The 15649-nt window shown below is 37.2% G+C and overlaps 1 protein-coding gene across 4 annotated transcripts in view; it reads right to left on the reverse strand.

Moving 5' to 3' along the window:
* The window catches only part of nrp2a (neuropilin 2a), a 71672-nt gene that overhangs the window by 35159 nt on the left and 20864 nt on the right, over positions 1 to 15649 (reverse strand). For all 4 annotated transcript variants that reach the window (XR_014204321.1, XM_082163784.1, XM_082163783.1 and 1 more), the window contains exons 4-7: positions 4413 to 4643; positions 3097 to 3252; positions 1954 to 2123; positions 325 to 480 (exon numbers count right to left, since the gene is read on the reverse strand). Coding sequence is in view for 3 of the 4 variants with exons in the window: in XM_082163784.1 (XP_082019910.1) it covers positions 325 to 480; positions 1954 to 2123; positions 3097 to 3252; positions 4413 to 4643 (713 nt within the window). In the remaining variant the exon portion in view is untranslated. The remainder of the gene's footprint in view (positions 1 to 324; positions 481 to 1953; positions 2124 to 3096; positions 3253 to 4412; positions 4644 to 15649) is intronic.

Consider the following 15649-nt stretch of genomic DNA (forward strand, 5'->3'; position numbering starts at 1 on the left):
CCTTTAAGTACGCATACTTTTGTGAAAACAAAAGTCTACTGATAGATTTGGGAAGGGATAGTGACTAAAATCTTTTAGTATAATGTGTAGTTAAACATAGTTCTTTCTGGATTGTTGTGTTCGTGTTTATGTGACCTGGCTGGATTCACCTGAATTATAGCCTGCTAACTATCAGTGGTACACTTAGCATGCTTATTAATCACCTTTTTTCTCTATCACATATTTTAGAAATCATCATAAATTAGGAATATTAGGATATTTTCGTTATGGTCTTTTGCCACTTGTAAACACATAGAGAACACAAATGTATTGCATGGTCCTTGCCTTATGGTTTTTCCCATGCCGATAGATCATCCAGTCCTCTCCGTTAGTGCTGACTTCCAGTTTGAAGGTGGTGACATAGTAGGACTTAAGAGTCTCCTTGGAGATGGCTCCTTGGGTAGCGATCCCGGTCAGAACCTTAAGGAACTGAAGATCCACCTGGGAAAGGAAGGTGATTGATGAAAGTGGGAAATAGGAAGCGATAACAACGGCAGACTGATCGGACCAAATTTAGTTTCTTTCGACAGCCGATCAATGAGGATTTCTGATGTGAGTAATGAACAGTTCCTTTGCAGTATATAAATCATGAACATGTATTGGAAGGATGTGGATAACAAGTTTATTCGTCCTAGTGACACCATATCTGAGGATGGAAAACACAAGGGCGCTATTTTAAATAAACCATACCTACACTTTACAATTCAGCATGAAACCCATCTATAGACACACTAAACTGAACAACATCCTAGAATCATGGAAGTGACTTTTGCATGGCAAAATAAAAATGCCATGCAAATGTTTTTTTTTTAAATAGCGACATCTAATAATTGCATTTATTTATGCAAATAAACAATTATAAAATATAAATAATTTATTAGTTTGTTTTTTAAATATGAAATTCAGTTTGTAAGCCTATATAGATGTATAGTAGGCTGGCTAACAAACATTTTTAATTTTACAATTTGACATTTTAATGCTAATTCATGATTTTGCCTAATTGCATTTATCATACATTGCATATGTCCAATAATTCTTGATTTAACTGTATATATCATACCATTTGATAAAAAATTTGCAATAAAAGTAGAATTCAACAAAATGATGCATTACTGGTCTAATTAAAACTCCTCGACCTCTACACATGCCGGCAATGCCGTCTTTACTCATCTGTCACATGTAAGAAGGAAAGGCTCCCAGACCCTCATGCTATCAGGATCCTGGATGCAGGTGAGGGGTGTAAGGAGGGACTGTAAGAACTCTGAAATCAATAGTGCTGGAGAAGGTTGCTAACTACGGATTTCTCTAGACTGTCCCCATCCATCATCGAACAGTTAGCATCACAGCAACCTTCCATGCATCGTCGGTCTGCACCAACACAACAAACGCAGCGCTCAAGCTAAGGGGCGTATGCTGACAGGCAAGATGGAGTGCACTATAGAGGGTGTAGAAGGTTCTGGAAATGTAGTGGTGTGTAAGAATATACCACATGTGTGTGTGTGTGTGTGTGTGTGTGTGTGTGTGTGTGTGTGTGTGTGTGTGTGTGTGTGTGTGTGTGTGTGTGTGTGTGTGTGTGTGTGAGATTGAGAATCCCAGTGCATTAAAGGGAAGGACGGGGTAAATGGCATATTTAATGTGACGCAAACTAAAATGAGGCTATGAGGGTCAGCATAAAGCACGGTTGCATTGCTGAACAATTATACAGATTTTTTTTTTTTCATGAATAAGACCAATTGAACAAATAGTACTTCCATCACCACATCGTTTTTCAAATGAAATATATCATATAATAAAAATGAAATGTTGCAGGTATGTCAAATGCACCAATAATCTCTACTCTCTTAAAAAAAAGGTTCCAAAAGGGGGTTTTCACAGCATCTTAATTTTTAATAGTGTAATGTGCGATTGGCTCACCTGTATGTATTCCTTGTTGCTGTCCTCAGCAGGCGTCCAGGCGTTGTCCTCGTTGTTCAGACGGGCCTGACGGGGCTGCCAGCGACCATCATAAAACGAGGTGGAGGCCGAAATCTGATCATCAGAGATCTTACTAGACTCCATTCCAAATGCATTGCTACAGTGAAATGCTGGATGAGAAAGAGAGATATTAAGACAAACTAAAACATTTACTTTTTTACTTTATTTTTGTTATTTTATTGATCTTTATTTTTTCTTATTATTAAAATGAATTTATTAATAATGACCTTTAAAAAAATATTTTATTTAAAGACAACCTGAAGTCACAGTAGACCATATTCACTTTCTTAATAAATTACCCTATTCATACTTTCTAAATTTCTCCCAGAAATGTCACATTATGGGAGTTTAAATGTGCTGTGAATGCCATTTCATGTCATTTCTATGGAAGCTTGTTGGGACTTGTGACTTTTTTTTCTCAGAAACGACTTTTTTCTCGCAATTCAGACTTCAAACTCGCTCTATCTCACAATTCTGAGAATATTTTTTAATTGCAAGTTATAAAATTGAAAAATGCGAATTATAAACTTGCAATTCAGACTTTTTGCTCGCCACTGTGAGTTTCTATTTCGCAATTATGACTATAACTCGTAATTGCGAGTTTATATCTGACAATTCTGTGGGGAAAAAAGTCAGAATTGTGAGTTAAAAACTCAGATTTAAGAGATATAAACTTGCGATTCAGAATTTTTCTTGCAATTGCAAGTTTATATCTCACAATTGTGACTTTTTTCAATTTTGAGTTTAGATATAACAAGAAATAAACTCGGAATTGTAAGAGAATTACAATTGAATTACAATTGATAGTGATAAAGTCCAAATAGATATAAACTCAATTCTGAGCGGGGAAAAGGCAGAATTGTGAGATATAAACTTCCAATTGCAAGAAAGAAAGTCACAAATGTGAAATAAAATTGCAATTATTACCTCTTTTAATTTCTTATTCCGTGGCAGAAACAAGCTTCATATAAAAAATTGTATATGCATCAGTGTTCACTTATAGCTGCTGGAAAAGGCAACTGACATGATCATAAACTTTACCTTTAAAACAAAACAAAACCAAGAAACACAAATTATACTTACTGTCACTAACTTCCTTGTGAGTCATGTTATAGCGGGCAGAGAAACCATCTTTGGCCACAGCCATGTCAGTGTGGAAGGAAAGCGACAGAAGACCTGTAGAAGACTGGATCTCTGGAGGGATTTTCGTCCCACAGTATCGTCCAATCAGGGGTCCCACTGAACACAAGAAAATGGTGGAAAGGGGAAAATGAGCTGATCCCAGATCAGTTAGTGAGGCTAGAACCGTTTCTCAGTGTGAAGTGGATCTGCTGAGGCATTGCGTGCCTCAAATTCCCCAAGCTCCATGGATTACCAGCTTTCCTCATGGTATTCCTCTGATTTCTCTCCTACTTATCCCTGATTTACTGTCCCTCTCCCTTCCTCCTGTGATCCCTGGATGTCAGCACAACAAGAGCTGAGTTTGATCCCAGATTGATAGCGTGTGAGATGGGACTGTGCAAGTAGTTGAGATGTTCACAATAGCATGAACGCTATCTTCTAAACACTATTTGTGCGACTTGATAAAAGATATGGGAAGAAGGTAAAAGGAAAATCTGGCAGATATCTATAACAATAACGATAAAGATACAGTTCTAAAAATTGTTGTCAATATTAAAGAATAGCAGAGTTCACCTCACAGCTATAATGATAACGGCACAGAGAAACGATATCGTTGGAATCACTTTCAGAACGATTTTATCCAGCTGATGAATGATAAAAACAATGACAGCCAATCAGAATCAATCCTGCTGTAACGAGTTTGAGCAATAAACAGAACGATATATCCCCTGGTGTGGACGCTAATAGAGTTATCTCTATAGTTATATGTGAACGGGCCTTTACTGTCACTTTTGACAAATTTAATGCATCCTTGCAGAATAAAAGTATTCATGTCAAAAAACGTACAGACCCCAAACGGATGGATTTGGATGGATGGATGGATGGATGGATGGATGGATGGATGGATGGATGGATGGATGGATGGATGGATGGATGGATGGATGGATGGATGGATGGATGGATGGATGGATGGATGGATGGATGGATGGATGGATGGATGGATTGGGATAGATAGATAGATAGATAGATAGATAGATAGATAGATAGATAGATAGATAGATAGATAGATAGATAGATAGATAGATAGATAGATAGAATAGGATGGATGATTGGATGGATGGATGATGGATGGAATAGATAGATAGATAGATAGATAGATAGATAGATAGATAGATAGATAGATAGATAGATAGATAGATAGATAGATAGATAGATAGATAGATAGATAGATAGATAGATAGATAGATAGATAGAGTGGATAAAAAACAGAAACTAACCTTGTGGTAGACCGTCCCAAACGTCCAGCCAGTCGTACTTGCATTCTCCTTCCCCCATCAGCAAAGGGTCGTTTTCCAGGTCAAAGGTCTGGAAGGTGAGTGTGACCTCCGTCTGAGGAGGAGAGATGATGATGAAGGAGCACTCCAAATTATGAGGGTACTTGTCAGGGAAACCGGGAGACTCAATCACTCCAGTTGAAGCACTGAAATTACGGAAACAGTGCTCGGCTCCTGCAGTGAAAAACGGACAACACAAAAGAGAAACGAGGATGTAAAACAATATGTAAACATGTACCTTTAGCTCAGAATCAATGAATAATTTTGTACTGTAAATTCAGTTTGCTAAACGAAAACTGTTTGTTATAAACATGTTTTATCAAACAGGCACATTTCCCAAAGTAAGCAGTTCCTCAACCACTCGTAAATCTTCAGGGATATTCCGGTGAATGTTTCTCCTCTTGTTCAGCGGTGTGTTATTGTGCTGTATTCTGCGCATGTGTTTGCCATACACTCGAGCGAGAGAATGTCATAAAATGAAAGCGTGGTTACTGATTCCTGGCCTCAGAGAGCTCTCGCACGCCCCTCTCCCCCTCTAATTCACATTTCAAACTGCTGTTCAACCTCTCCACTCCCCTGCTCGCGATGCCACCGCGTTTGGCACGCCGTCTGAATGCAGAGCGAATATGAGGCAGAGGGGAGCGAGAGAGACAAAGAGAGATTACACTAAACAAACAAGACTAAGTGGGTGGCAGAAGATGGACGCAGTTCGTAAAGTATACAGATTATGCACGCTGCTCACCTTGAGCAAATATGTGGCCCATCATGCCTTGCTCTCAAATGTGAGACAAAACTATATAAGGTGCTAACAGTGTTACTGGATCAAAGATCATTGGAGGATGGACCAGAGCCTTTATTTAGGGACCAGAATATCATAGAAACTGACACTTATGATGTTCCCTGGTGTTAGGTTCAGTGTGTCAACATTTAATACTTTCATTCAGGGGCAATATTTGCCTCCAGGAACTGTTTTTCAGGGCCAGTTGTACTATGATGTGGGCATTTCATTTATAAACAAGTAAAAACATGTCAAATACTTCAAACCTATACAACACTTGATAGATCTAGAAAATAAATAAATATATAAATGGTGAGGTATTAAAATAATATTATTATTTTATATATATATATATATATATATAAAATATATAAAATATATAATAATATATATATATTATAGATGGATAGATATAATAAATATGATAAATAAAAACACAGATTTACAATAGAATAGAATGAAATATATTCATAAAAAATAAAAATACATCATTTTGAAATATAAATTAATGATAAATGATTAAAATAATAATAAATTCAATATTATATATATATTTAATTTATTATTATTTTAATAATATATATATATAATTTATTATTATTTTAATAATATATATATATAATATTTAATTTATTATTTTAATAATGTATCATTAAATTATATTTCAAAATGATGTATTTTAATTTTTTTATATAGATTTTATATATTTACATATATAAATTGTAGCTCAAGGACTATTTACTTTCATTATATGCACGAGAACAGCATGATCCTCCCGCCTAACATGTCCGTTTGTGATGTACAGAAGGAAGAGAGTCCTACAGATTTAGAATTACATGAGGATGACATCATTTTTTGAGTCAATGATGACAGAATTGTCATTTGTTGGTGAACTGTACCTTTAAGGAGCTCTGAGATTGGCTCCTTGTGTCTAACACAGCCAATACAATCAGATTTTTCTTAGTAAAACCATGTGAAAATTATTTGTGGTCTCCCTTGTTTGTTTCTCGCACCAGTGACACCATCTAACCAACGTGTTTACTCCACTGCAATGTTCCTTGTGGTAAACAGCCTGTGGAGGGGAGCAAATTACCCAGAATCCTATCAAAAGAAGAGACAGGTCTTATAGGTACTTGTGGCGGCTGTCAAGAGGTCAGTGTCTCGTCGTGTCTAATGAGGAGCAGCGGACCTGTGCAACTCCAGGCCAAATGAACAGCAGGTTCCAGTATGTTTGTGACACTCAACACATACGTGAATGACGGCTGGTACCGCGGTAAATGTATGTGTTGGGTGCACATGCTCACTTGAGCACAGACAAAAACCCCGGGAAGCCACACAAGCAGAAGGAAGGAAAGCAAAAATGAGATGAGATGTAGTGTAACACACACACACACACAAACGCACAGAAGCCTTCCTGCTTTTCAAACGCTACCTTGGCTTTGACGCTCTCCCACACAGTGATGGAAATATCACTGCCGCAGCTTGTGTGGAGGACGCTAACACCATGCCTCTATATTACACAAAGAATGGAACCTATATCAAGAGAAATTGGGATAATTTGCAGAAAAGTCTCTTAAATCGATTGCAAATGATAAAAAGAAGAGCATAGGGGAGAATGGGGTAAGATGAGCCATGTTTTGTCCTAAAAAAAAGGCTTTTAAATGGCTAAGGACATTGTAGAGATCAGGGTGAACGATGGCCAATTCTGATATATAACAAAAATTTTATTAAATTTAAGAATGGTAAATGAGACATAGGCCTACATCAAATTTCTTTAAACCAATGAACACAGAATGGTTCACAGGGCAGTTCACACAGAATGCACTTTTCCATTACACTGGACTATTTTTTAATTGTTTTCAATGTAATAACACGCTTATATAGTTAAATATTGAACTCACATCTTTTGCAGCGTCTTGCATATGACACGGCAAACTAAAAAAGAGGCGCTCAAGTTAAAAGAAGTTCAACTTTTAAGATTTTTTTCATGTGATCTTTACGCAAAACATTATGGCTTTATATTGTGGCAAAATTAAATGTAATTTTACCTATGATTGTGATATAGTTAATGTTTTTTGACATACAAAACATTGTATTCATTAAAATTAATTAACAATAAAATGAATATATATATATATCAATTTACCCTACAATGCATACACTACTCAGATGATATGATCATGTACTTTGGTACATGTTTAAATATGATGAATAAGAATGTTGAAATCATGCAGTAATGCATATAAAAACCCACAAAAACCACACTCATTTAATTGACAGTGGAGAGACACAGAAACACTGAAGGAGGACAAGCATAAGGAGAAGTGGGACATGACACAGGACACAGGCCAGGTTTGAACCCTGTGAGGCACATGCACAGCTCACTCCACCATGGCTTTTGGGAAGCGTTTATGTCTGTGTTTGTTCTAAATAAAGTTCCCTTACACTGTGGGTCTGGATGCAGGAGCAGTGGGTCGTCCCGTCAAAGTCTGCTTCTATTACTCCACTTGGCCGGCTGCCCCACACACTCAAACCCTGCCATGCATACCGCCACTGCATGACTGCATTGTGTGTGTGTGTGTAAAACGCAGTCACAGGGAGCATGCATGCATGAGCGCCCACCCTTACTGCTTATTAGTTCATGGTTATGAACACACCAAAAACAGTCTCTTCCTCCTCCCCGGGACATGCCTCCCGCTGCGCTGCAGTGTCTGCGGCCCGCCTGTCACTACAGTTGACCGTACAGTAATGAAGGAGGCGTGGCAATGAAAGGGTTAGTTGCCGGGCAGAAACTGGGGTGGCGTGAACGCTCACAGTCAACGTTCAAGGGATTTCCCCCTTCTGCTGTCTGTCGCTCGCTCAACTCCCTCTCTCTGACCTCTCGTGGGACGGCAAAGTCTGTGTTCACTCACCGCATTATTCACGCATTTTCACCAGTCGGCCGAGATCACCTCGATGCAGTGAATCTCTGACGTTTCTGCTCTCTGTGTTTCATCCATCCCAGGACTTCTGGGACGTGTGAAAATAAAAAATAACACACATCTATCCGTTAAATTGAACGAATAAATGGAAAATTATCATTCTGCTAAGTTGAGCGAGCAGCAGGTTTGCTGTCAGTATAGGCCTATACTCTTTTTTTAATAAATAACAAATGGAATATTTTCCCAGAAGATTGGTTATGGTTTGCCATAGAGTTCTGTAAGATTAAACAGTTGTATTAATAGATTATCTGTGCTTACAATTGAAAAGCGCTGCCTCTTATTAAGCCAGTTTAAGTCTCAAATCTGCTTTTGGGCTCTATGTTAGAGAAGGAAGATGAATGGAGAACAGCACTTGAGTCAGTAGAGAACATAGTTTGAACATGACGTTCTACAGCTACTACCAATGGTAATTATTATTATGAATGTAAATCTATTTGACTATATTTTAAAGTGTATTCCTATGCAAATCTGCATCTTCAGTGTCACATGATCCTTTAGAAATCATTCTGATTTCCTGCTCAGAAAACATTTATGATTATTATAAATGTTGAAAACAGTGGTGCTGCTTAATATTTTTGTGGAAACTGTGATGCAGTTCATCTTAGTTCTTTGACAAATGGAAAGTTCCAACAGTATTTATTTGAAATAGAAATCTTTTGTAACGTTATAAATGTCTTTAATGCATCCTTACTTAAAGTATTAATTAATTTTTTTTAAATCCCCCTGTGGTGAGTTTTTAATGTTGTTTATATGTCTATGTGTTATTTGTAATATGCTTTAAGACAAACCATGTGCAAATTCATAAGTCAACACCATTGCTGAGTATTTTCTCCTTAAAACTGCGGTGAACCAAAGACAGTCTCTAGACAGACTAGTGTTTCTGGCGTCACAAACTACCTTGTAACCAATCAGGTCAACGTGTGATCGACAACGAGTGAATCTCTGAGCTGCTGTGAGTGAGTGGAGGCGGGGCTCATTTGCATATTAGAACGGCATATACTGTACTAAATGAGGCAAGGGTGTAGAAGTTACACTGAAGCTATTTTAAGGCATGAAGAATTTTTTTTCAAGGAAAAAACGTTTAAATATGTCATTTTGGGTGATCAAAGATGAGTTTTAAGGGATAAAATGATTGACTACAGGGGGACTTTAAAAGAAAAATCCATTCATTTGCTCTCCATTTCATGCCAATGCTATCTGAGAAAGCTGGGTTTGCTGGCTTTAAGAAGAGGTAGTTATAGCTGAAGGCTTTAAATGTGGCGTTTTATAGGAGAAGAGGAAGCGAGACAGCGAGGCAGATGGCACCTGATTGAAAGCAACTGTTAAAGTGGTAGTAAATTCCACTGGGCAGCCAGGATAGCGTCCAGACCGCTTCTCCGCCACAGGTGGGGGGGCGGCACTGATGTTACCCAGAGCGACAGAGACCTACGGCCCTGATCGCTTCTTCTAGCGCTTTCTTTTGAGTGTGCACTCAGAAGACGGCAGCGGCGGTGGGCCCGAAGGCTGCTCGGCGGGAAGTCTTCCGCAGTAACCGTAGCAACAGCGTCACAGTCATGTGACTGGGGCAGGAGGGGTTGTTGTGTTGCACATGCCACTGGGGGTAAAAAATCTGGCCTCAATAAACTGGGGCAAAGAAATGGGGCAGCAAAGGGGACCGGGATCGGGGGAACATATGACCGTGCGAGATAAAGGGTCAGAGGTTGAAACAACTTTGCAGCAAGATTCAAACGTGCAGTGTACACATGAGGATGAGATTACTGTAAATGGATACGAAATTTTGGGTGAACTACCCATTAAATCGCCCTTACACACAACAGCTCACTCTGCATCAGACAACACTGTGAATGCATTCATATCAATGTGTCTGGATCATCACAAAAGGCGTGTTCCCACTTAATTCCCAGTCGATCGTTTATATTCCCATCCGATCCACACCCTCAAAACGTGTTTTTCTCATTTCTATGGTGCAAAATCTCCCTCAAAGTTCGTTACTGCAAACTGCAATTGAGTTGAGAGATTTACAATGATACTTAAAGCATTAATTAGCTAAAATTTAAAATGAATGAGCATGCAACACATTTTTATGAATGACAGGCAAGACAGTTGAGATTCTGTGGAGATTATGTCCATGATGACCAAGCAAAGCATGAGCTAATCCACTTAAAGCTGCATGTTGTGAACTTTTTTAAAGGTGTCTTGTCAGCACTGTTTAACTTTGAAGGTTTCAAACATGTTTTTGCTCTAAGCCAAGGAGCGTTAGTCAGCCGTAATGGCCCTAAGAGATCATCTACATAATAGTGTGACTGCACGTTACCCGAGGGTCTGTCGGAGACCAGTGTGGGATTTCTGCATGAACGTGAACGAGGGTTTGATGTTCTCGCTCCCAGTGCTGGATAAGAAGAGAACATGCATCGGAGGAAAGTGTTCACCAGAGATCATTATCTCTGCGACGCCTCTCCATATAAACAGACATAAACGCTGAGACTCACCCACGCTAACACTTTCCCACAACTCCAGTGAACGGAGCAGTTTGTATAAACAACAGGTCCCTCAAAGATGAGAATTGTTGTCTTTATCTTTCAAAACCTGTAAAGTCGGATTTTCTGAACTACTCTGCCTCAAAACCTGTATTTTAACAGATAAACAACCATTATTTTGTGGCTTGCAGGAAAGGGGAACCGTGCCTTTAGCATCAAAGAAGTTAACATGAAGATCTCACTAATGCTGCCTCCATGTCCTTCTTCTAAGATGCTCCTATGAGTTTAAACATTATAATCAGGCTAATATTTAATAATAACATTTATACAGTACAGGCCAAAAGTTTGGAAACATTACTATTTTTGATGTTTTTGAAAGAAGTTTCTTCTGCTCATCAAGCCTGCATTTATTTGATAAAAAAAAAATTTATATTGTGATATATTATTACAATTTAAAATAATTGGTTTTCAATTTATTATACTTTAAATTATAATTTATTCCTGTGATGCAAAGCTGAATTTTCAGGATCATTACTCCAGTCTATCACATGATCCTTTAGAAATCATTCTAATATGATGATTCATTATCAAAGTTGGAAACAGTTCTGCTGCTTAATATTTTTTCATAACCTGTGATACTTTTTTAGGATACTTTGATAATAAAGTAATAAATAAAATAAATATATAAAAAAAGAAGCAAATGTTTTAAAAATACAAATCTTTTGTAACAACAATATACACGACTGGTCAGTCATTTGGGGTCAGTATTTTTTTTTCTTTCTTTTTTTGAAATAAATCAATACTTTTATTCAGCAAGGATGTGTTAAATTGATCAAAAGTGATAGTAAAGAAGATTTATATTATTAGAAAATATTTTTTTTATTTTGAATAAATGCAGTTCTTTTTAACCTTTTATTCATCAAATATATTAGGCAGCAGAACTGTGTCCAACACTCATAATAAATCAGAATATTAGAATGATTTCTAAAGGATCATGTGATAGACTGGATGTCACATGTGACACTGAAGACTGGAGTAATGATGCTGAAAATTCAGCTTTGCATCACAGAAATAAATGATAATTTAAAGTATAATAAATTGAAAACCAATTATTTTAAATTGTAATAATATTTCACAATATTACTGTTTTTTTTCTGTATTTTTTATCAAATAAATGCAGGCTTGATGAGCAGAAGAAACTTCTTTCAGAAACATTAAAAATAGTAATGTTTCCAAACTTTTGGCCTGTACTGTATGTAATAATATGGATATAATATTAATCTACTTAATTAATCCATAATTAATTTAAATTAATTATATTTGTTTTTATTAATTAGAACAAATATATATATTTAAATTAAAGATAAATTAAGAAAATATATTAAAATGATACTACATATATTAATGTATACATGTATATAAATATTTTTGTGATCACTAAAATAACATCACAAGCATACCTGTCAACACTCCTGTTTTTCCCGGGTTTCTCCCATTTTTTAGCCCTATCTCCCGGAACCCTCCCAGTTTGTTATTTCTCCTGGGAAACTCCCGTAATTTTCATGGCCCAAACTCCTTTATGAATAATCGGACCAATATGTTTGTCTAATGTTGACCAGTTGCCAGATCTTGTATTAAATGCATTATATTCACACAATCCACACACCATATACAATTTTAACCCATTTGTCACCTCAACCTGGCAACCTATAACCCAGTTGCGCAGTCGCAGTCGCGGAAAGTTTAACCCGAAAGCGTTAACCCATCCACCAAACCACCTGGTGCCAATTCATGTGTGAAAATGATTATTCAAACTCCCTCCCAACCATTCCTTCATAATTTGAGCCTGGTGAACCTCATAGTGTCATCCTGGAATATGGCTATCGTGTGTCTTCCTACATGGTTGTTTAAGAAATGAAATGCTACACACTCCATCAATTAGGATGAGAAGTTAGACTGTTGCCAAACATATAACATGTCAGAAACATAATAATCTCTGCAATAATGATCCAATCATAGACTCTTCTTAAGCATTTGCCTATTTCAATCCAAACAGCGACTTTTTGTGGGGCCGGGCCTGGCAGTGTATGTTTAATATATACACTGTATATTATTGATTATTCTGAAATGACATGAAGACAGCATAACACAAAAATGACAAGTGATCCAAAAAAAATACATTTACAAGTCATAAATCTACCGTCTTCGCTCCATCGCTCTACACCCACACATGCTATATTAGCATCCCAAAAGAAAAAAGCATATCATGCCTTTATTAAAAGATGTTCTTGGGCTGTCTCTGGTTAGTGTAAAATGAGATTGTGGGCTTATCACGTGAGTCATACTACTAGAGTTAGCAACTGTATCTGTGGTAACAGTACCTGAGGGCAATGGTGATGATTTCAGCAATTACTGAGGTGAGGTGAAGGCTTAGAGATAGAATAACTCTGCTGTTTTTCCCATCAGCCACGATGAAGCCACGGTGCTTATGTTACCAGGCTAATCATCGCTGTTGCAAAACAACATTAATCGCTGCACTCCCATGAGTGTAAAGGCTAGAGCAATATTTTTGATGGAACGCTGTAGTGCTAGTTAATGGTGTTTGCCAAGACAAATAACACTATTACTTTTGCTTATACTTACCTAAATGTAATCCCATTGCCTTACATTAAAGAAGGGACCTGAGCCATATCTACAGTCCACAATATTATAGAGACTAAAGGGTGGTCCTTTAAAAAAAAAAAAAAAAAAAAAAATAGCATCCACCCTGAACCTTTAGCAGAATGTTGCACTATATATTAGTGCTGGGCAAAGATTAATCGCGATTAATCGCATTCAAAATAAAAGTTTGTGTTTGCATAATATATGTGTGTGTACTGTGTATAATTATTTTGTATATATAAATACACACATATGCATGTATTTATTTAAGAAATATTTGCATGTATATACTGTATATGTATTTATACATAATTTATATTATATATAAATATAAATAATTTATATATAATTTAAAAAAAAATCTTAAATATATACATGTATATGTGTGTATTTATATATACAAAATAATTATACACAGTACACACACATATATTATGCAAACACAAACTTTTATTTTGGATGCGATTAATCGCGATTAATCGCGATTAATCTTTGCCCAGCACTAATATATATATATATATATATATATATATATATACACACATATATACATATACACAGGGCTCAACATTAAGGCTTGTCCGCTTGTCCGGGGACAAGTGGATTTTTTTGTAGGACCAGTGGAAGAGAAAATTAGTTGTCCCACTGGACAAGTTAAATTTCAAACAAAATAAAATGCCATGTTACTTCACGTTATGTGCCACTCATTACGTCTATTTTACAGATTTAATTTTACCGATTTGAAACGAACACATTTTGAAGTGTTTTTGTCCATACTAAACTTTTGTCCAGTTTTTGCCTGTATAAAGGTCAGATAGTTTTATTTTTTACACCAAGAGTCACCAGTGTGCAAAGTATTACTTTGTATTATGGAGTCTGGAGATCCTTATTTCTTGTTGAAGGGGAACTCTATCCGATTGTTAAGTCTGACGTCACGCGTGACGTTTAGCCTTTTCCGGGTCCTAGCGCTCCTCTCGTCCAGAAATAACAATGGTGGAACCTGTAAATTTATTTACGATCACGTCCTTCTCAGTGAGGCACCCTTAGCGGTCAAAAAGGGTTTAAATTCCTTTAACACCAACAGAGTGGTTAGTGAAGCTCATCACTCAGGTGGCATAATTAAGGGTATAGTCCAGGCATCAATGAAAAAGAAGATTTACGAGGTTGAAGTGAGTTAGCTCGGGACACGGGACACAGCACTGCGGCATTGTAAAAACACTCAATAATAACCAAAACACTAGCGAAAGCGGTAGAGAGGACCTGGACTTTGGACCCGGAAAGAGCGTTAGCGGAGAGTGGTTACGTCACGACTTAACAACCGAATTCTTGGGACATGTTCCTTTCTACTGTTTCAACTGAATTTTATTAAAATTGATAGTGTTTGGATGCTTGCAATGATTTGTTCGAATTCTGCATTAGCAAAACACAAAAACATAAATGATAAAATTATAAATATTTACCCGGACAAGTGACTTTTGTGCATGGACAAGTGAAACATAAATTTACTTGTAAGTATATATGTACTTTATATATATATAAAGGTGGTTATAGGTGGTCATTTAAAAGTGGTCTGACCTTAGCCTGTAAAAAAAATACCTAACTAAATGCCTTGTTAGTATACTTCTAGCTAGTACAGTAAAATCCCTACAGATGGCTCCAAATGGCTCCAAAGTCCACAGACACAATTTGCCAGTGCACTCCAAACTCGAATTCCCCAAGGACAAGAGATCAGAGTCCAATTAAGAGGGCATTCCTGGCATGCTCACGGGGGGATGAAAAGAGTTAAGCGTCGCCCCTCCCCGCCTTTCCTCTAAACTCAGTTTATTTTATTTTCTTCTCTCCCTTGATGTTTAATTGGTCTGGGAGCTTTTCGGAAACTTTGAGGGAACATTTAAGAATCAGCGTGTCTGACGGCCTTGCAGCAGGACGGAGGAGCCGCGACCTTCTGGAAGCGCGAGTTAAAGGTCGCAGGAGGTCATTCCGCTAACGAGATTTACAGCGTAACAAGAGCACCTCCAAAATCAACCTGAGCCACTCGTGACCTCTCAAAAAACCAGCCTGCTCCAATCAAGCATCAATCAAAGAGCAAGGCCGAGTGAGGCTTCACACATAAACACCAAGATCACTGAGCGACAAAAGAAAACAGCTAAAGGAAATGTGTTGCTTGTCTTCACATCTGGAGAGACAGTGATCCAAAAAATAATGGCTTAGGCGAAGTGTTCCAAACGTTTCTTAAGAAATAATGCCTCGTTGAAAGGATCAACTGGATTCATTATGTTTCAA

The sequence above is a fragment of the Leuciscus leuciscus genome (genome assembly GCF_965113295.1).
Source record: "Leuciscus leuciscus genome assembly, chromosome: 3".
In the NCBI taxonomy this organism is placed as follows: domain Eukaryota; kingdom Metazoa; phylum Chordata; class Actinopteri; order Cypriniformes; family Leuciscidae; genus Leuciscus; species Leuciscus leuciscus.